The 23,078-nt window shown below is 35.3% G+C and overlaps 2 protein-coding genes and 1 pseudogene across 3 annotated transcripts in view; all 3 read left to right on the top strand.

Annotated features, from left to right (window-relative positions):
• Positions 1-3,821, top strand: part of LOC112501273 (G-type lectin S-receptor-like serine/threonine-protein kinase At4g27290) — a 6,459-nt gene extending 2,638 nt beyond the window's left edge. The window contains exons 2-7 of one of the 2 annotated variants that reach the window (XM_025104984.1): positions 397-525; positions 611-768; positions 1,593-1,803; positions 1,952-2,189; positions 2,278-2,428; positions 3,360-3,821. In XM_025104984.1, the coding sequence (XP_024960752.1) occupies positions 397-525; positions 611-768; positions 1,593-1,803; positions 1,952-2,189; positions 2,278-2,428; positions 3,360-3,665 (1,193 nt within the window). In that variant the 3' untranslated portion in view covers positions 3,666-3,821. Of the gene's footprint in view, positions 1-396; positions 545-575; positions 769-1,592; positions 1,804-1,951; positions 2,190-2,277; positions 2,429-3,359 lie in introns of both variants that reach the window. The other variant, XM_025104985.1, reaches the window with a different exon arrangement.
• A 1,854-nt stretch (positions 3,822-5,675) lies between these two features.
• LOC112500420 lies at positions 5,676-12,086 on the top strand (annotated as a pseudogene).
• Positions 12,087-19,679: 7,593 nt separating this feature from the next.
• LOC112500696 (zinc finger protein CONSTANS-LIKE 4-like) lies at positions 19,680-20,938 on the top strand. Its single transcript, XM_025104248.1, has 2 exons — positions 19,680-20,362; positions 20,447-20,938. Exons 1-2 carry the CDS (start codon positions 19,799-19,801, stop codon positions 20,537-20,539), a joined length of 657 nt encoding a protein of 218 aa, XP_024960016.1. The 5' UTR covers positions 19,680-19,798; the 3' UTR covers positions 20,540-20,938.
• Positions 20,939-23,078: the final 2,140 nt, after the last annotated feature.

Here is a 23,078-nt window from a genome sequence, read left to right as displayed (position 1 = left end):
CACATCTTACAACTTAAACTCAACCACAATCCACCATTTGAGAATACTCGATTCTCATCATGCCACCTCAAAAATCAAAAATCTTTGGTTCTTCCGGTAATACACACACACACACACACACATAGAGGTGGGTTATTATACAACCATTTATATTCCTACAATCCTTATAACCAAATCAGGAGCGTCCATTTGATCATCAACGGGCACTATTTTATCGGTTGTAATTACCCTTAATTAAAAAAAGGGAAAAAAATGGATGGTGGATATGTGGGTAGCATTGGTTGTATAATCTAGAGGGGTTGTATTTGAACTCCCCTCTATACATATACGTATACACACACACACACACATATATATATATATTGATTTGATAAACGTGCGACATTGTCATTGCAGCAACAGGTAGAAGCTCGAGTGTAAAGAGACGAGTAGTGATTATTGTCCCTATAATATCGGTATTATTAATCATACTACTTTCTGTGTGCGTATTTTATCGAATTAAGAAGAGGAAGGCGAAGCAAGAAGGTAGTTCTATTTTGGTCTTGTTTCATCTGTCAATTTGATTCGGGATGCAGATTATATAGTTCAGTTGGCATTGGCTCTATCTCAGGGACACTAAAGGGAGCCTATGGAGATGATCCTGGCGACGAAAACTCAAAGGATGATCTAGAACTACCACTGATTGACTTCTCTATATTACGTAAAGCTACCAACAACTTTTCAGACAACAATAAGCTCGGAGAAGGTGGTTTTGGACCCGTTTACAAGGTAATAAATGAGTGTATGACTTGTTAGTTGTAAAGGGATAACTAATTGAGGCATGCGTAAACAAATATTTCTACATTTAAATGCAACGGTTGATATACATACAAGGGCCAGATCATATAGAAACTGTCAAAAAGTAAGTTTGTATGTGTTGTTTATGGTTTTCATGGGTTCTAACCTTTAGATAGTTTCTATATGATTTGCAATATATAATATTTATATATATATATATATATATATAGAGAGAGAGAGAGAGAGTGAGCTTCAGGGAAAAACCCCAAGAAAATGAAAAACCGAGGAACACCCTAATAATCATTCATCTACATGATATGCACATGTGCATACAAGTGATTGAAGATGTTTCCTGGTTTTGCATGTATACATGTTATACACATGTGAATACTGGAAAAATTACTTGTATGCACATATGCATATCGTGCAGATGAATGGTTATCAAAATATTCCTCAGTTTTTCATTTTTTGGGGGTTTTCCCCTTAACCTCCTTATATAGGATCAAATTCATGGTAAAACCGCAAAAAAGAAAAGAAAATTTGAGGAACACCTAGTAATTACTCATTTGTACAGTATGCACATGTGCATACAAGTAATTGAAGTTGTTTCTTGGTTTCTATGCACGTGCACATGTTGTGCCTATGTGCATACCAAACAAATTGCTTAACAATTACTTCTATGCACATGTGCATACCAGAAAAATTGCTTACAAATTACTTCTATGCACATGTTCCAACAAAAAGAGATTGTCCTCAACAGAACCCGGAACAAAACTATATATAGATACTGTACTTACCTCAAAGATCGTTTTCAGGGTGTACTGGGAAACGGACAGGAAGTAGCAGTGAAGCGTCTATCAAAGACTTCAACTCAAGGACTCGACGAATTCAAGAATGAAGTCATCTGTATTTCCAAACTTCAACACCGGAATCTTGTAAAGCTCCTAGGCTGCTGCATCAAAGGAGCAGAAAAAATGTTGGTCTATGAATACATGCCAAACAAAGGCCTCGACTCCTTTATATTCGGTATACACTTTACCCTACACGGACGATACAGTTTTAAGATTTACTTGATTTGTTTGGCTTGGTTTTTTTATATTAAAAGCACGTGCATCAACTGTATGAAAACATCGAGTGTTAAAAAACCATAAACTTAGATGTAAACAAACTGCAGATGGAACTCAAAGTAAGATACTAGATTGGCCTACACGTTTTCACATTATCAAGGGGATTGCTCGGGGACTTGTTTATCTTCATCAAGATTCTCGACTGAGGATAATCCATCGAGATCTCAAAGTCAGCAACATTTTGCTTGACCATGATATGATCCCGAAGATATCAGATTTCGGGTTGGCCAGAAGCTTTGGAGGAAATCAGATAGAGGCAAACACAAACAGAGTGGTTGGAACATAGTGAGAACTCATTTATACCTAGCACTTGGCCAATTTACTTGTGTTTATATAGTAAAATTTCTTGAATTAAACAACAAATTTTCTGCAGTGGCTACATGGCACCGGAGTATGCAGGTGATGGTATCTTTTCAATAAAATCAGATGTATTTAGCTTCGGTGTTTTGGTGTTGGAGATTGTGAGTGGGAAGAAAAACAGAGGATTCCTCCATAAAGAACACAGCAACAACCTTCTCGGACATGTTAGTTTTGTTTCAATTAAGCTGTCTATCTTTGTGTGTGCTCTTATATTTTAGGCTATATTTGGCAAACTAATTGAAAACAAGTCATGTTTGGTAAAACTAACCGATAAGTTAGATGACAATGTAAAAGAACCTAAGGGTGCGTTTGGTACACTGCATAGGATATAATATAATAGAGATCAGTATTTCACGTTTGGCAGGACTTTTATGTAGAACAAACAGGAACATAGTAGAAGATAGTAGAACAAAGTAGAAGTCGTGTTCCACCCCCACCCCATGGAACAAGATGAAATAGACATGTATTTTACCATTATAACCTCAAAATAAAACCTAATTCTATTCTAAAACATCAAATACGCCTCTCTCTTTACATTTTGTTCATTCTTTAAAATTTATTTATGGTATTTTATGCCATTTAAACTCACTTTATCATCTTCAAAATTTATTAAATATTAGTAATATAAAAATAACATAGAGAAGATATAAAATAACAATTGGAAACTACATAAACCTTTTATTTTAGTGTCATTTTAATTATCTTTGACGGAACTTTGTAATGATATATTTTATTATAAAAAATACATTTTATTATAATTTAATAGATGAATCAAAATATATAAACAAATCATTAGAGCTAAATTGGTCATTTCATATGTTCTGTCCATTCCAATTATGTCTTACCAAACTCTGTTGTTCTGTCCTATCCCATCCTGTCTGGATATCAAACGCATCCTAAAATAACATGACGAAAAATTACCTGGAAAAATACAAGGGGTATAATTGGAAAAAGAAAAAGTAGAGCTTTTTGAAACACCACCTGAAGTAGCTTTTCTAAAAGGCTAGCTTATGGCTAACTAAAAGGGAGGTTTTCAATAAGCTAAAAAATAAGCCAACTTATTACGCCTTACTGTTTTTCTTTCTTTCTTATTAGGCATGGGGGCTCCATAAAGAAGGCAGATCCTTGGAACTGGTTGCAGCATCTCTAGATGAATCGATCAGTTTATCAGAAGCGATACGGTTGATCCATGTGAGTCTGTTGTGTGTTCAACAACGTCCAGAAGATAGGCCGACCATGTCTTCCGTGATTCTAATGCTTGAGAGTGATGGCAAATTGCCTCCCCCTAAGCTGCCAGGTTTCTTTTACGAAAAAGCTACAACAGATACCGGTTATTCTTCAAGTACATACGGAGCAAATTCAACCAATGAACTCACTGTTACAATGTTGAATGCTAGATAGTGTATATATAGGGTTGGGTTTGGATGAGAAGGGATCTCCATCATTGGATCAATCCTAACCGAAGATCAACACTAATGAGATGCATCCGATTAATTCCTGTATCAAGCACAATTCATGAGGTGGGGTGAAATTAAAAGTGATCAAGGGTCCAGATCTCTTATGCTTCTTACTTTAACTCATATCTTCACGCGATCCTTCGTGTGCGTGTACGTATGTATGGAGTCCGATTAAATGAAAAAGTGAGGAACGTCTTAGTAATCATTCATTTGGACGGTATAACCACGTGCACAAAAACCAAAAAACAACTTTAATTACTCGTATGCACATAAACATACTGTCCAAATGAATAATTACCAGGGTGTTTGTTAGTTTTTGATAATTTCTCGCTTTATAAATATATCTTTTTTCTGTAAACCCCATAGAACCCATCTCCATTCCTACACCCAAATAGGAGCCTAATGTGTGGTCAGAGTTGGAGACAGAGCAGTATATGTGTTTTTGAATTTGTAATCTTCAGCTGAATAGGAATGCATGGTTTTTTCTTGTATATCAAAATGTTAAGTCAAATTTGATATTATTATATATGTATATAAAATTTGTGTAAAAATATTTATAAATAAATTATTTATTTGATTTCTGTTATTTATAACTATCATATGATATATAAGATCATCAAACAATTTTTAAGGGCAACTTGTTTAGTCTCATCCTATCCAATTCTAGTTTTACCGAACACCAAATCGACAACTTGTCATGTGCAGTTCTATCATATCTATGTATCAAATCCTACCTAAAAGATTTTTAGGTCAATTGACCAGTGGACAAGTCTGTTTATAGAACAGGTACGAACAAGTTATCAAGCTTGTAAAAATGGAAATTGTGACGTATTCAACATATGTGGTCAAAGAAAACGATAACGGGAAACGGTCAAAGAACTACCCTTTTGAATTTGTATGCTGTTTGCTAACTATCCCCACGACTAAGTCAATGAGCTATATTAATCATACAATGTCTTCAGATCTCAACGGACTTCCTCGTAACATTGGATTCACATTCCTAGAAGAGTAAACTAGGATTCTCGTCCTTGTGCTTTATTTAAAATTTCAATTTTCGCCCTTGTACTTTCTTAATTGCGATTTTCGTCCCTATAGTTTATAATCAATTGTTGTTTCTATCCTTGAGGCAATTTATTACAATTAGAGTAAATTATAAGTTTCATTCATGTGACTAGGTGTTTTGACGGTCTTTATCCCTCTTTCAAAAATTCAACTGAATGCATCATTGTGGTTGCAGTTTTTTAATGAGTTCAATTTCTAAATAAATCAATAACTTGGTCCCTATGGTTGCATTAAGGACCCAACTCGTGGTAAAAATGCAACCACATGGACATAATCTATTAAATTTTCAAAAATAAGTGGACAAGGGACCGCTAAAAACATATAACCACATGTAAGAAACATGTAGTTCACTCTTACAATTAAGTATGAGAGACAAAAGCAGCAACAAACTATAAATCACAAGAACGAAAAAATTAATAAATTGTTAATGGGAAAAGTCTAAGAGAATAAAGCTTTTAAGGATTTATTTGTTAAAAAAATAGTGACTTGATCATTCAAAATCAGATAGTTTGTTCAATTTTAAATTTTTTCCAAATTTATATCACATTAACTTGTTTTTACAGGTTACAATGATGTATTTAACCTGTTTTTGAAAGTTTAAGGGTTTTATCATTCAAAATCAGATAGTTTGTTGGGTTTTTTTAGATTTTTCCCTACAGTTAAGTATGAGGGACAAAAACAGCAACAACCTATAAATCATAAAGACGAAAAAAGCAATAAATTGTAAACCACAAAAACCGAAAAACGTAATTTTAAAAGCGGATGAAAATAAGAATTTCAACGAAAAACATAATTTCCTCTTTTCCTGGAAACTGCTAATTATGAATATTTTTGTTAACTTATCATTGATCTGTAAAAACCATTCATTATGAATAGCAAGAACAAAATAACAATGAATAGCCTTCTCAAAACATTTTTATGTTGCACTGCCCTATTATCAATCTCAACAGCTTCAACTGCAATAAACACCATTGCAGTCAATCAAACCATCAGAGATGGAGACACCATTGTTTCAGCTGATGAGACCTTTAGACTCGGATTTTTCAGCCCCGGAAGGTCAGCTAACCGATATGTCGGGATATGGTACAAGAAGATATCGGAGTTCACCGTTGTTTGGGTTGCCAACAGAGAGGCTCCACTGGCCAACAGATCAGGTGTTCTCACACTCGATCCTAGCGGAACTCTGGTCGTCCGAAACACGACCAGTGCAATAATTTGGTCATCAAATTCATCGAGACCAGCAACAAATCCAATGGCAAGGCTTTTGGATTCCGGGAATCTTGTGATTGGTGACAACAACCCCGAAAATCCCATTTGGCAGAGTTTTGACTATCCTACTGATACCCAATTACCGGGGATGAAAATAGAAAAAGATTTGGTAACGGGAATAGAGAGACGGTTGAGATAATGGAAGAGTGTTGATGATCCTTCGATTGGTGAATTTTTAGTTGAGGTGAATGCGGAGGGATACCCGCAAGGGATGCAGTGGCAAGGAGAGGCTATACAGTTTCGGCTTGGACCTTGGGATGGTCTTAAGTGGTCTGGAATGCCTAATTTGAAAGAAAACCCGATATTTGGATTTGAGTTCGTTTTGAATCAAAGTGACATCTATTATAAATATGAACTTAAAAGCAGTTCAATTATTTCAAGGATGACATTGGCTGCTGATGGGAACTTCAACCGTATGAACTGGATCAACCGTGCCCAAGGTTGGTATTTTTATTCTTCGACAGCACCGGATAATTGTGCACGTTACAGATTGTGTGGAGCATACGGGAGCTGCAACATTAACAATATTCCGTTATGCGAGTGTATAGACGGATTTGAACCAAGAAAACCGGAAGAATGGAGTATGGCTGATTGGTCAAGCGGGTGCGAAAGAAGGAATCCATTGAATTGCAAGAGTGGAGATGGGTTCCGAAAGTATTCAAACTTGAAATTTCCGGACTCACGAGGTTCTTGGTTCAACCAAACCATGAACCTTCAAGAATGCGAAACGGTCTGCTTGAATAACTGTTCCTGCACAGCTTATTCAAATTCAGACATTCGAGGGGGTGGAAGAGGATGCATCCTCTGGTTTGGTGACCTAATCGATATCATAGCGTTTGATCACAATGGGGACGACCTATATATAAGAATGGCTTCCTTAGACATAAGTAAGCTTGTATCCACATAAAGTAATGATATTATATGCTAGTAAGGGTATGTCTGTTAGCAACTTAACGAGTTTAATGGAGCTCACAACTTATTCGGTCAGCTATACGTGACTATTTGGTAGTGGCTTAATGACATAGAAAGTCGCTTATTCAGTAAGCTTCTAAGAGGAAGCTTTATGCAGAAAGCCAAGTTTTTCCAAACATGCTCCTTCCATCTATGAAAAAACTCTCCCAAACAAAAACTTTTGTAATCTATACAAACAAACAGATTAATCCACACAGACATTTTTATCCACAAAAGACTTGATGGAAGACCAACCAAACAGCCCTAACTATTAGCCAAGGTTGTAAATGGTTTGGTATGGTATGGCGACGAGATCAAGCCTTAAGTCCTAGAAGCCACGGCGAGGTCACAATGCTTTCCAAGGCAAGACTTATGGTGACAAAACTTTATATCATGTATTGGTATATATGCACACACACACATATGTTTTCTACTATTACTCGATGAGACAATTGTATTAAGCAACTTAAAGTAGGTTATATACTAAAAACAAAAATGTAAGACACTTAAAAGGTTAAAAAAATAAAATTTTGCGTTACAAAACCACGCATTGGGCAATGGCATGCCACAGGCTTAACGTGGCGTCAAACACAAGTCTTGATCCACGGTGCACCGTGGCGGCTGGTGTGGCGAGCTTTTTTAGAACACTGCTGTTAGCAAGGTCTAGTATTAATGCTTCAACGTACCGTGAGCAAGTCTAAATTAAACAATTCTAACATCAACTTCTTATTGTGTAGTGTTGTAAATGCAGGTTCTTACTACAAATAACAATTCTGTCTTAACAGATATAAATGGGGGCAGTAATCATAACGGAACCTCCGGTGTGAGCAAGAGAGTATTAATCATACTCATCCCTGTACTTTCTGCAATAACAACAATTCTAGCCCTATGGGTGTATCTAACATACAAGAGGAAATTGAGCAAAGAAGGTAATGGGATCACCTCCATATCATTTTCCTTTTTAGCCAAGCCAAACTAATTGAGATAAAAGGCTCGTTGTCGTATCATGTAACATCCCTAAACTTTCAGAAAATAGCAGTAAATTTAAACCTCGGTAAAATAGAGAATTTAACCCGAAGGGTGTCGATATTACAAGATAACGAATAAATAAATCTAAGTATCAGAATTCTATGGACTTCTATCTAATTCCATAGAACTCTAATACTTAGATTTATTTATTCACTATCTTGTAATATCGACACCCTTCGGGTTAGATTCTCTATTTTTGTGTTATTTCCGGCATTATAACTTTACTGCTATTTTTTGAAAGTTCAGGGGTGCTACAAATCATTTCTTCTCCTATTGGCAATCTAGTCTTCTTCTTTTTTGTCTAAAGTTGATGTTTTAAATTCTGTTCGGGTTGTATTCCAGGATACCTAGAACAAGTGTACGAGAATGAGAACCAGAATGAAGAGTTGGAACTACCATCGTTCAATCTATCTACATTCCTTGAAGCTACAAACAACTTTTCTGTCGATTTTAAGCTTGGGGAGGGTGGATTTGGTCCAGTTTACAAGGTAATCCCAAAGACTTGCATCTTATAGCACTCATGTACTATTGTTTTCCCATAGAATCAACATGAATTTGGAGTATTTATACCTACAACACTGTATTAGATCATGGTATAAAGCATTAAGCCAACAGAAATATTCTTTCCCTCTAAGTTAAGATCAATGCCTAGATGATATGCAGAATTTCAAACGATTGACGCAGTGAAAATAAGAAAAGGTCATAAGTCTATTTGTCATATTTGTGAGAATATGTGAAATCCCCATATCACCCTCCAAAAGAGCCCTGAGGAGAAAGGGGAGGTTCAACATATATACAGGAGAATTGGTCCAAGTCTAGCTAATGTGGGACTCCCAACAAGATTGAAGTTAAAGGGAACACTTCTGTCATAGTCATATCAAACAATTAAAAAAGGGTGGAAATGTGCCTCTGGATACGCGGAAATTTTAGGGCAAATTGACCAAAATAGCCAATCTCCCCAACCAAATTCACTTTTTAGTAATTTTTTCAATCAAATTCCCAATTTAGCCAAGAGTTTATGCAAATGCCTTACGCATTTGCATAAATCTTATTTTCAGCTTAAAAAAGGGAAAAAGAAAATCTTTACGCAAATTCGCATAATTTGCTTAAGGATCCCCATTCCCATTTGCGTAAAGAATTAAATAATTCTTTTAATTGGAAAATAGGCTCTATAAGTTTGGCTAAAATAGAAATTTGATGCCAAAAGTGGCTAAAAAGTGAATTTAGTTGAGAAGATTAGCTATTTTGGTCAATATCCTAAATTTTAGTCATGCATCTGCTTATAATTACTAGCATTTGTCTTAGGAAGCATGACAAGATCGTGAGTTGTGACAGTATAAATTTGCCAGAGGTACCATCCGCTTTCCTAAAACAAATTGTGACAGTCCAGCTCAACAATTGCAGGGCAGGTTAATCACAGGACAAGAGATAGCAGTGAAGAGACTGTCCAAGAATTCAGGACAGGGTCTTGAAGAGTTCAAGAATGAAATCCATCTAATTTCAAAACTTCAGCATAGAAATCTTGTTCGGGTTCTAGGTTATTGCCTAGAGGGAGATGAGAGGATGTTGGCATATGAGTATTTGCCTAACAGAAGTCTCGACTACTTCATTTTCGGTCAGTCAAACAAAATCTGTGACTCGAAATATAGAGATTCTCCATATGCATATTTTAGTTGATAGGTTCGGGTTCCGGTGAGAAAAAGAGCTATGGTGGGAAGGTGAGAACGAAACCTTCATCTACATTCACTACCTTTACTTACTTTTTTATTCACCATGACCTAAAGTTCAACAAATTCATGCTTGTGAAAGTGATTTAATGTATGTAAAAAGTTCATGAAAGTGACATAGAAGTGAAGATAAATTTGAAAATGAAGGCAGATGAATGTAGTTCAAGGTAATTGAATCTAATTGAAGGTAGATGAATGTAATTGAAGGTACTGAAAGTGGTTGAAAAAAATTAAGTTAGATAAAAAAGCCAACTCATCCAAAGGCTCAGAAATGTTCTCGCGTTTCTAACCATAACTCTTATTCTCACACGATCCCTCGTCTTAACTGATATTGACTTGCTATGGATGAAAATGCCATGCAGACGACGACAGAAAATCATTACTTCCCTGGAAAAATCGGTGCGAAATAATTCTTGGTATTGCAAAGGGACTTTCATATCTTCACCATGACTCAAGATTGCTAATTATACATAGAGATCTTAAAGCCAGCAACATTTTGTTAGACAGTGACCTGAATCCCAAGATCTCGGACTTCGGCATAGCAAGAATTTTCGGAGGAGATCATGGCGAAGGAAAAACAAAGCATGTTATTGGAACATAGTAAGTGTCACACCCATGTATCACAGATACTATAGCTGACAATGGGTTAAGGGTAAACCCATTTCCTGTTATGTTTCGACCAGTTAGATAAGGGTATGAGTAAAGAACTAAAATGATCCTTGATTTAGAGGAAGCATTAGTCGAAAGGACTACACCAAGACAAATTGAATACTACAAATACCAAATCCACAATAAATATCATAAGAACCCTAGTAAATAAATATTAAGATATATGGACCAGATCCACTATGCACTCGAAAATTTATCCACTTATCCATTACCCGTTTACCCGACATTTTAATTGGTAGGGTTGGATAAGAGTTCTATGAGATGGGTAATTACCTGTTTCTTTACCTGCTAGGGTAACGGAACAACCCTTACCCTACCCATACCCTACCCATTGCCGGCCCAAACAGATACACCTCCAGGTCTTTATATCAACCTAACTGTTTCAATACGTGCAGTGGATATATGTCTCCAGAATATGCCATTCATGGGAACTTTTCAGTGAAGTCGGATGTCTTCAGTTTCGGTGTGCTTTTGCTGGAGATATTAAGCGGGAAAAAAGTTACAAAGTACCGTAATTCTGAGCACCACGATAGCCTTTTGGGACATGTAAGTATCTCCAACAGATTCTATATAATTTTCTCCAAAATGGAGAAGCAAAAGTTGACATCTCCAAAAAAATACATTCTTCTCCAACAGTTTCTCCATTTTGAAGATCTCAACATAAATTTAATTGTTAAGATATTCAATGGACTTAATATCCAAATAAACTTTCAAATAAACTTTTTATAAAATGATAATACATTCACCTTCATTGGTGGAAATATTAAAACACTCTCTCTCTCCTACTTTCTCTATTTTGGGGAAAGTTTTAGATCATCTTCAAAAGATTCTCCAAAATGGAGAATCAAAAATGAAAATCTCCAAAGAAAATTTATATCCATCTCCAAAAGGTTCTCCATTTTGGATATTACAATATGAATTATATTATTAAAATATTCAATATCCTTCATAAAATATTATTTCTCTCTCATATACATTTAGTTTCAAGAATTCTCATTGGTATGAAGAACAAAAAATATTTTCATAGTAATCATTTTTTTACAGTTCTCGAAATTTGGAGAATTTCACCCCCTCTCTCTCTCCAATTTTCTCCATTTTGGAGAAGGTTTTGGGGAATATGTTGGAGCAAAAATCCCCAAAATCTCCGTTTTGGAGAATCTGTTGGAGATGCTCTTAGAGAATCTATTGGGAGAAAAAACAATAGATTAAAAACTCCAAAGTCCTCATTTTCTCCATTTTGGAGAATCTATGGGAGATGCTTCCCTCTCTAACAACTATATGTATCACAATCTTTCAGGCATGGTTGCTATGGTATGAAGGGAAGGCCTTACAGCTAGCTGATTCAGTTTTAGAGGAATCATTTGTAGAATCTCAAATGTTAAAGTTCATCCAAGTGGCGTTATTGTGCACGCAAAAGTTCCCTAAAGACAGGCCAACAATGTCTTCAGTAGTTCTCATGTTATGCAATGATGGTGTGACATTGCCTCCACCTAAACAACCAGGATTTTTCTTAGAAGGAGACTTCATGGAAACAGACATGTCATTTGGTGAAGAAAACTACTTTTCCAGAAACTTGGTGACAATAACAGCAGTAGAAGGTAGATAAATTCAGAAGAAAATCGAGTTCATGCATTTGGGATATGTAGGAAGAGAATTTTGTATTATGTATTATATATGATGCTACATTTTGCAAAGATTACTGAATCGGATTGTTCAACTGTAAATATTATAGGTGTGCCGCTTAATGAGATACTAGAAAGTAGAGATGGTGATATAGAAAAAGGATACAAAATTAATCTACATGTAGAATCTGTTGTGTGCAAACAATGTGGACCACATAAGGGGCAGGTTCCCACAGCACACCACCTGTCTCTCTTCAAGATGATGAATATGCAAGTGGTATTCATCATGAATTGCACATTCATGATGAATATGAACGTGTTATTCATAAGGAATCACACGATGACAATTAACACGTCCATGTTTCTAATAAGTGTCTCTCACGTTGCGCTGTAGACGATTCTCGGGTTCCTAATCAATTTTAAGTTCCTAATGGGACCTGCCCCTTATATGGTTTACATTGTTTGCACACAACAGATTCTACATGTATATTGACTTTCAATACTTACTCTAGGTCACCATCTCTAATTTCTAGCATCTCATCAGCCAGCACACACATAATATTTACAATTGAACAATTTGATTCAACAATCCGTGCAAAATGTAGCATCATATATCATACATACACGTAAATTGACTGAAGCAATTCCGTTTGTTGGTGCCAAATGCATGTACAAATTCATATTTCGAAGAACAAAATTAACCTGATGACAATGAAGTCTCATTTTAGGGTTTAATGTTTTCTATAAATTCTATAGATCCACAATAGTTTCAAATAAGCATCCATTTGATCAATCGAAATCAACCCTAAAAGATCCAATGGTTGATGGTTTATATTCTAGCTTACATCAAAATAACTCTCCCCATGCTTCAATGATTCAAATGGTAAATGCAGCAGAATCAATCATCGATGAACAAAATTCATGATTTCAAAAGTGCAAAATCCAAACAGATGGAAGAATGAAGAATCGCAGTCAGTAGATCACCTGTTTTTTGCATTGCCCATAGTGTGTGTCGTTATTTGTGGTTCAATTTCTGTTGAATTCAGATTTGGGGATAAGATCGATGACTGAATTTTGGAGGTTATCGAAAAATTGGAGCTCAAATTCAAATGGAGTTATCAAATAATTGAAGCTCGGGTTGGGTTCCGTTCCAATTCGAGTATACTTTGTTAATCCAATCAATTAAACGACTAACAAGAATAAAAATTAGAGATGTATATAATAAGTGAAGAGATTTCGCGGCTGTTTGAAATTGTTTATTTTAGGTGTTTTTTTTGACTTATTTAAGTCTGATACTAGTGATAAGTTAAATGTTAGTGTTTGGAAGAGGAAAAATAAAACTGTTTATACCAGTGTCAAATCGATAATAAGCAGTTTTTGATAAATTAATCTTTTCTGATTTATAAAAAACTGTTTATTATCAGTTTACCATTTTAATCATGTTTTATTAATATTATGATAATATTAATAAAATATTATGATAATATCATGAAGCTGACTTATTAAATTATTTACAATTTTTATATTTTTTGATGTGTTGGTATCAAACATCATAACTTTAGCTGTTTTTATTTGACATTTGTATGTTTACAAAATTTATGCCTTGCAACTAAAGAACTCTTAATCATTGACATGTGTTAAATGCAAACTCATTATGTCACCCAAATCTGAACAAAATTGTAACTTTTTATATATGTAACTTGAAATTGTTACAAAAAAGATAGTACCAACCGGGAAAAAAAAAATGGTACCCAGTTGGTTGGTACATGATATAAGATTTTGCATACCAATTACAATTAGTTGATATTCAGTATTTGAAAGAAAAAAAACTCGGTATCATACCAAATCCACCATAATGCTATTTTTATTGGGAAAACTTTTACGTGTTTAAAAGGTGTCACGTAACGTTTCATCTTGTACCCCTCTATTTCTTATAAATAATATTGTAACAAAGGTTTAGGGGCTGTTTGTTTGGCTCTTAATGGTTACATTAAGAGCCAACCTCTTAATCGGTAAGAGGTTAGGTCTGTTTGGCAAAAAAAAACAACCCTCTTAATGGTTACAATAACCTCTTAACCATTTTGCATTTACTACCTCACTCAACCATTCAGACCGTTCTTTTTCCAATTTTACCCTTCCCACCCTTCTTCCCATCTCGTCTCTTCACGCAGCAGAACTACCGGCCACCATCGCCAGCTTCGCCGGTCACCTCCACAGCTACTACCGGTCACCATCGCCGGTTGCCATCGCCATCGCCGGTCACCTCCACAGCTTCGCCGGTCGCCATCAAATCCTTATCCAGAAAGGCGCCGTCTTCTCCGAAACCAGATATGAGGAGCGAACCAAGTGGTAGCAACCAGCGACGAATCACATGTTCGAATCACAGGGACGAAATCGAGGGAAAGAACTGGAAAGGAGGGAGATCGAAATGAAAACAGAAACCGGATGGGAGAGGAGATCGACTGGATTTGATCTCGATTTGGGTTGAAGTGAAACCCTAATTTCTTTTTGGATTTGATCTCGATTTGGATTTGATCTCGATTTGGGTTGAAGTGAAACCCTAATTTCTTTTTGGATTTGATCTCGATTTGGATTTGATCTCGATTTGGGTTGAAGTGAAACCCTAATTTCTTTTTTGGTATCTGTTAGTTCAATAAAAAAACAGGACCAAAGCATACAGGGTTAAAAGGGTAATTTGTTAACATTTACCAAACAACAATATTTCATTCAGGACTTAACCATTCTGACCCTCTTAACCATTCTGACCACTTAGCCATTCTGCACCAAACCATTCAGCAACTGCCAAACAGCAAGTGACTTAGTTTAAGGCTACTGAGCAGTGGTTCGCGTAGTTAGAAAAAGCTTGGGTTTGAATTATGTTGTTACAAAATTTATGGTTTTTTTAGCTTGAAACTGGGTTCGATGTGAAACATCCACTCGGATGATTTGAAACCTTACTTGCTGGATTTAAAAAAGATCCACACTTTCGTGGCTATTCTACATTTTTTGAGGCAGCGATCTAGAGTTTTTCTTTATTTGTACATCAGAGATATAAAACGAAATCCATATCAATCCCTCATCTATCCAAATAATTAATTAAAATCCAAGGAGGAATAAAAATCCCCTTGTGGTCACGGAGGTTCAAATGCGGTGACTCCGGGCTATCTGCAAAACAGGTGGTCGTCCTGAGATTAGTCGGCTTGCATAGCGTGTTGGATATCCAGATTAATCAAAAAAAAATTCAGAAAACAAAATAAAGGGTTGTATTACGTTTTACCTAGAAAGCATGTAGTCGTCTTGGGATTAGTCGGCTCATATAACGGGTTAAATATTCAGGTTAATCAAAAAAAAGATTTGTTCATATATACAAATTATTTGGGATCGATGTAGATTCTTGAGTTGCAACTGTATCTTTCTTGAATCAAGACGGATTTAAGGGTTGTTTAGTTGATTTTTCATTAAGTCTCGTATCAATAAAATTGTATGTGTAGATTAATCCATCTGTATAAATTGGAATATTTTTGTTTCTAAAAGTTTTTTCATAGATAAAATTAGCATTTTTTTTTTTTGGGATAGGCAAGTTCAAATGATTATTTTTTTTTTTTTTGCTTTCTGCATAAAACTCATCTTTAAAAGTTTACCGAATAAGCCATTTTTTGTATTATTAAGCCACTATCAGACAATTACAGATAATTATATATCGCTCGTCGAATAAGTTGTAAATCTCATTAATCTTATTAAACTGCTAACAAACAGACACTTAAATTATTTTTATACATACATTTTTTATGTAAAACGAAATCGGATAAAAACCCGACAACAACTCATGAAGTGATGATTCATTTTGAATTATGTTATCTCTACTTTGGTGTTGAAAAACGACCTCACGAAGGGGAGATGCACATGCACTCACCGTGGCCCCGCCCCCCTTACATTTGCTTAAACAATACGATAACCCAGATGCAGTGCACCACACCACACGAGATCCACGCCCATTCCTATCCACTGCCACATCAGCATGGACACCCCCACGTGGCATTTCCACCTACGCAAACAATGAATCCTAAAATCTAAACTTAGAGTGCCACGTAATCAAATAATCATATGCGGTCACGTGGGCAGTCCCCTACTTGGTAATATGAATCACCGGCAGCGATTTGGGACTAAAATGTCACGTGGGTTCCACCAGTTGTCAAAAGGAACCATGGCCATTCAACCTTGTGATTTTATTTAACATACGGTGTCGTTTAGCCGTTCATTTGGCCACGGGGTTCCCCCATTGTCTGCCTTCTAATCTCAATCACATCATGCCTTATCCTTTTTTGTTCTATATTGGATTGGAATTGATCCCACCAAATTCAAGATAATTTAACATCAGTTATTCGTCTTTTAACATGTTAAATGTGTGATTTTAAATAAGGTTTAATTTTATACTGTTTATGGCCTTTCATGTAAAAATATAGCTTATTTTAATGTTTTCTTTAATTTTTATTAGAAGACAAAAGTAATATGTCTTTTATCATCACATATGTAATTTGTATATATGTATCATTGTTATCTCATTTTACAGTACAATCAAAAGTTTTATATGTAACATGACCTCTAAAAAGATTAGAACGTCCATGATCAGTCATGTGTTTGAGGGTGTTTCAGTGTGTCATATGAAACAGGGTCTTTGAATCAGAGGCGGACCAAAAAAGTTCAAATGGTGTCATAATTTGACTATAAAAAATAGGGAAAAGTACAATAAAAACCAATGAACTTTCTTGTTTGGAATGATTAAGTCCTTGAACTTTTTTTTKGAACAAATAAGTCCTTGAACTTTCCAAAACATGTTAAATATGTCCTTGAACATTCCAAAATATGTTAAATAAGTCATTGGACAATTTTTGGAACAAATAAGTCCTTGAACATTTCAAAAAATGTTAAATAAGTCCTTGGACAATTTTTGGAACAAATAAATCCTTGAACAATCCAAAACATGTTAAATAACTTTTTGAAAAAAATAAAGTGGTAAAATAGTGAAAAAAATCCGGAAAAAACCCAATGAACATTCATATTTTGAACGATTAAGCCCCTAAATATTTTTTGAACCAAAAAGTATTTAGATCTATAAAATTAAACAAATATAACAAAAAAGTACTTACATTTACAAAAAAATAATTACCATTTTAACTAGTTGTACAAGTCATTAGAATGTATCCAACATGTTTTATAAAAGTTCAAGAAGTTATTTAACATGTTTTGGATTGTTCAATGACTTATTTGTTCCAAAAATAGTTCAAGGACTTATTTAAAAAATTTTGGAATGTTTAAGGACTTATTTAATATATTTTGGAATGTCCAAGGACTTATTTGTGCCAAAAAATTGTCCAAGGACTTATTTGTGCCAAAAAATTGTCCAATGACTTATTTAACATGTTTTGGAAAGTTCAAGGACTTATTTGTTCCAAAAAAAAGTTCAAGGACTTAATCATTCCAAACAAGAAAGTTCATTGGTTTTTATTGTACTTTTCCCTAAAAAATATCTAGTTTTTCTTCTTCACAATATTAGTATGAATTAAAGTTTTATTTTATAATAATTGATTAATAAAAATGTAATTTAATTATTTTTGTAATTATTTATAGTGTTTTGTATAAATTATTTATAAATAATGGAATCCAATTCCATTTCAAATCCTACAAACCAAACGCATTAATGATTTCAAGTTTATTTCAATCCAAATCCTTCCATAAAATCTAAATCCCTCAAAAACAATTATACAAACGAAACGGGTCCTAAGAGTCTATTTGTAGAAATCATTGTTGTGTTTGGTTTATAGGAACTGAAATGTAAATTGGATTCCATTATTTATAAATAATTTATAGAAAAAAATTATAAATAAATATAAAAATAATTGAATTACATTTTTATTAATCGATTATTACAAAACAAATGTTTTTTAAAATTTTCTAAAACCTTATTGTATACAATCTTACGAAATCTCATGAAATCCAGAGCACCTCTAAGGATTTCAAAATCTTATGTTTGAAATATTTCAACTAAATTCTAGAATTTCAAATCCGAACAATCTTATTGTATACTAATTTATTGTGATTTTTATTATGGATAAATCAATCTAAAGACCGATAAGCATTTTTTTTATAAAACACGAGCGTTCTCGTTTAAACCCGCTCTATCTTCTAATTACTAAACATCAAATAAATAACATAAAAAACATAATCATTCTATAAAACATATTACTTTTATTTAAAAACAACTTCATATAAGAAACTACAATTAAACAAAAGATACATAAATTACATGTTCCTATCATCCATATTCATAATGAATGACAAATGACATTCAGTATAAATAATAAATATAAAATTCATAAAATATTTTATGATGAATAATACAACATTTATGATAAATAATATACGGCTATGATCCATATTAAATTGATTCATCATAAATGATAATATAATAAAATAACGGAGGATAATATAATATAATGAATAAATAAAAGGTGGATGTTTGAAGGAGGTGGGAAGCACGTGGCTTATAAGGTTTTAGTGGACAAGAGAAGGCCAAGTAAGCTCAACAACTTTGAAAGCAAAATCTTAATTAGACCGCGGCCACCCACCAAACCGTTGTCGTCTCTATCATCTACATTTCAATTTATAGTTAATTACGGAGTTGGTCCCTATGGTTTGATGATTCTATAAAGTTAGTCCTTTAACTTCATTTATTATGGAATACGGAACTTCGTTGTTTGCACATATTTTTCGAAATTACGCACCAAGACATAGACACATGATTTCAGTCGAATAGAATCATTAAATTTATTTCCTTTGCAAGTGGGGTTTTGGTTAAGGTGAAAGGGGCGGGATACAGTGGTTTTGTTGTGTTTTAGGTGGAATGAGCCACTGATTCTTTCACCGTTGTTTGTTGATTTTTCAAGCGAGAGATGGGGATACCGATCGTTTTTGTCTGTGGGTTTTTAATTCAGGGGTTGACTCACCAACAAGCGAAATGAAGATTTTTTTGTTGTGATCAACAGTAAGACACGAGAAAAGATGTTGGTGAGCAAATAAGAGGGAGATGCATGGAGCTAGTTAATATAAACTTTTGGTCCATGTGGTATGTAAAAAAAAACTATTTCTTTGTCCTTTCAGTTTCGAAAGTATAAGATATCACTAGTTTGCAAAAATATACAAATTTGGTCCCTTCCTCTAACGTCCATTAAAAAATTCCGTTAAATGAGGGGTATTTTCGTTCTTTTATCATTTTCTTTGTCTTTTACTCAATCAAAAACCACAATAACCAAAATCATAAAATTTTGATTGGGTAAAAGAGAAAAAATCGTTGAAAGGATGAAAATGTCCCTCATTTATCGGAATTCTTTAACAACCGTTAGAAAAAAGGACCAAATTAGGATTTCTTTTTCAAACCATGATGGTCATTTTGTAATTCATAAACTACAGGGATGAAAATTATTATTTTTACAAACCACAGGGACCAAAATTGTATTTTACTCTTTTTTTTCCCCTCAAATGTAACTATTATTAATTCTAAAAAATAAAAACAACCCATTTTAGGAAAGCATTATAAAATGATACACGTCCAAACAGGCAAACACCCGTGAAAAATGCAAAAGTGGAGAATATTGTGAATACGGTGCTTATAAAAAGAATCGAGGGATCGCCGGAAAACCAAAACTCTTATACCGGAAAACCAAAACTCCGATACCGGAAAACCAGAAGGAATGAAGAGGTGTGAGTTGTGCACCAACGTAGCTCGGATGTACTGCCAATCCGATAACGCAAGCCTCTGTTACGACTGCGATCAAAACGTTCACTCCGCCAATTTTCTCGTCGCCAAGCACTCCCGAACCCTCCTCTGCCATAAATGTCAATCTCCAACTCCTTGGAACGCTTCCGGCCTCAATCTCGGCCGTACCGCCTCCGTATGTGTTAATTGTCTTGACGAAGACTCGTCTCAACGGCGGGTGTTGATGGAAGGAGGGACTAGTCACCGTGGAAACGATGGCTTAGAGGATAATTGTGTTGTGCACGATGATCTACGCGAGGAGGGATATGGAGAGACGGATGATGACGATACGGAACACAGTGATGAGAGTGAGGGAGAGGATGTCGATGAGGATGAGGATGAGGATGCAGAAAATCAGGTGGTTCCGTGGTCGATTGTGGCGTCGGCACCTATCACCGCTTCTTCGAGTAGTGAGGAATTTTCTTCAAGCAGATTGTCATCTGATGATACTAGATCCGGAACTAAACGAGAACGATTGGATGCTTATATCGATTCTGAAGTTCGTATTTCTTATTTTTCTCAGAAAAGGTGTTGATTCAGTAACAAAAATCGTGTAACTAATTGGAAGTCAAATATGATGCAGGACGATACAGTATGTTCATCGGAAAGATCCAACAGTAAAGCTAGAACGGAGATCGATGACGCCATTTCATTCAGATCCTTTAGACCAATTTAGATCAGACAGAGTTGGAGATCATGGTGAAATGTTACAAAAAAGGACTGGAAATAGTTTTGATCATTCACCCTTCGTTGGCAATGATGAATTGATGATTGATGGACATCGTTATGGATGTGATCAGATTACCCTTTTTTCTGTTCAAGTTGGGTTAATGGATTGTTCTTCAATTTCATCCATGTTTTGTTCGTTCAGATTAAAGAAGAGGCCACTTGGCATGGATGGTATGGTCTTTCGATGACATTGCTCCAGGAAATCCAGTTGAAATCTCGTTTTGTTATATCAATTGTTTTGTAACTTTTGTGATTGATGCTTGTTTCAGACAAAAAAGCTTGTCATACTTCATAAAGAAATTGAAAGGGGGTGAATACCATTTGCAAAAGCTCCCACAATTTGTGCAACCCCCATGTCTTTCTATTACTCCATTTCTGCATTCCATATCTCCATTTTTGCCTTAAATTATTTGTGCTGTTGGCATTATTTAATTTTATAGTTACCAAAGACTTTGGAGATAACGTGAGACCAGCCTGATTTTGTGAGACCACAAAATAACACTGCCGTGTTTTTCGTGCCTTTCGCGCTGTTATGCTGTGAAAGTTAAGTGTTATTTTTATGGTCTCGTGGGTGTCACGAAAACAGATTGGTCTCACGAGAACCCAACCTTACCAAAAGAACCACGAAACAAAATGTTTGAAGAGGGTTTAACTATTTATGACCTGCTTCTGCCTTATACAAGTTGAATCAAGGTCCAAGTGTCCACATACCCAAAAGAACCAAATTTCACTGAGCCAACTGAAGACCCAAGTTTTTGACCAGTTGAACCTTCTGTTTTTCGAGCTTGGCAAACTGGGGGTCACATCGGTCGGCTTCCAAAGTTGTAACTGAGATTGTTGATGAACGACAGTGTTCTAGCTGGATTGAGATTGAGACCTATCAGTAAAAACTATTTTTAGGGAAGATTGTAGGCTAAAGAATTATGTTGCAACAAGAGGAAAACCAGCAGAAATTATACTAAATCTAAGTACCATTCAATTTGCACATCAACATCAATGAGAAGAGGTGATAGGGTAGATTATAACCGAAGACATAGACTTTGTTTGTGATTTTAGTGTCATCAAGCATTTTGGTGTAATTGTAATTCACAACGGGTCGACTAGGTGAAAAAGACATACATAAAGTGAGTTAGGAGGTGCGGAGTTGCACACTTGCCAATGTTGTCTCTATCACCTTAGATCGCCATAAGGCAGGGTCAAGGGGGTCGTGCCTCCTAGCAGGGTCTGAGGAAGGTTACAAACTTAGTGGTTTTGGTGACTAAGGAATCAGAAGCTTCTGAGTGTAATCAAAAGCCTCCAAGGCATCAAAAGCTTCTGATTGAGAAGACTTCTGACTTGGAGCTTATGAGTCAGCCTCTGGTCCGTTTTTCCATCCTTATCCACAAGCAGTTATGATTAAACCGCCCAACCCCTGTCATGCTCTCATATAAATATGTAAACCGTTGAATCTGGGTGTGTATATAACTCTATTTTACAGCCTCTAAATTCAGAGGAATCATTGGGTTGTCCCAATACTTAATTTGTGATACCCAAGGCTTATCGGGTCGAATTAGTGTATTTGGAAAGCTGACTACATGATATCCAATTGATTTGTCCATTCTTTTTTTATCAAGGAACCTCGATATCTAACAGGCTTAACAATCAAAAATCAGCAGAAGCTTCCACGAGAAACCTGATAAACCAAGAGAAATGACAATGTCTGGGTAATAACCAGATATGATACGGAACAGGTTTCCGTTGATGTATATAGAAGGAAACTATTCATCTTCTAAAGATTCATTTAAGACCTAAAAGATTTCTTTGCTCCTGGCTTCTCTGCTCCCCATCACCTATGGTCCTCACTTCGTGGATCATCTTTCTCTGCCCCCCTTCAACTTCCATGGCTGAAGTAAGGTCTAAACTGCTACAAGTTCTAATGGTTTCTTTTTTCATTTGATGACTTCAGGTTCATGCATTACTTTTCACTGGGTTCACAGGCTAAGACAGTAGACAATCACCCAGGATGCAACTTGTGATGTGAACTTAAAAGATGGGCTGCTAAAGGGAGGTAACGAAATTTGGCTTACCTGTTTATTTATCCAATGCAGGAAAAGAGTTTGAATTTAGGTTGCTTGTTAAAAGGGTTAGCTCCAAACTTTGAGGTCCAAACTACCAGACTGCCCGCCAAAAGCCGCCCAACAACCCATTTTTGGTCCATTTGTTGGTGCCAAATATCATCCATGAAACCAATCTTGATTCTTGAATCAAGTTATGTTCATTCTATGAAATAGAAAAGATGGAAAGCTCATGTAATGATACAAGATGTGGTCCATTATGCCTTCACAAATGAGTAAATTTGAAGCTTATGTGAGCTTAATGGGAGTCACAACTTATTCGGTCAGCTATACATGACTGTTTGCTAGTGGCTTAATGATATAGAAAGTGACTTATTCAGTAAGCTTCTAGGGGGAGCTTTATGCAGAAAGCCAAGTTTTTCCAACCTGCCC

The sequence above is a fragment of the Cynara cardunculus genome (genome assembly GCF_001531365.2).
Source record: "Cynara cardunculus var. scolymus isolate 2C chromosome LG 17, CcrdV1, whole genome shotgun sequence".
Lineage (NCBI taxonomy): Eukaryota > Viridiplantae > Streptophyta > Magnoliopsida > Asterales > Asteraceae > Cynara > Cynara cardunculus.
The sequence above is the reverse complement of the archived record's forward strand: the minus strand, read 5'-3'. Positions and strand labels throughout refer to the sequence as shown.

Excerpts from the sequence above, each read along its gene's own strand:
- LOC112500696 (XM_025104248.1), top strand. The coding sequence starts at position 19,799 with ATGAAGAGGTGTGAGTTGTGCACCAACGTAGCTCGGATGTACTGCCAA. Across the intron at positions 20,363-20,446 it reads ATGCTTATATCGATTCTGAA|GACGATACAGTATGTTCATC; the intron begins GTTCGTATTTCT and ends AATATGATGCAG.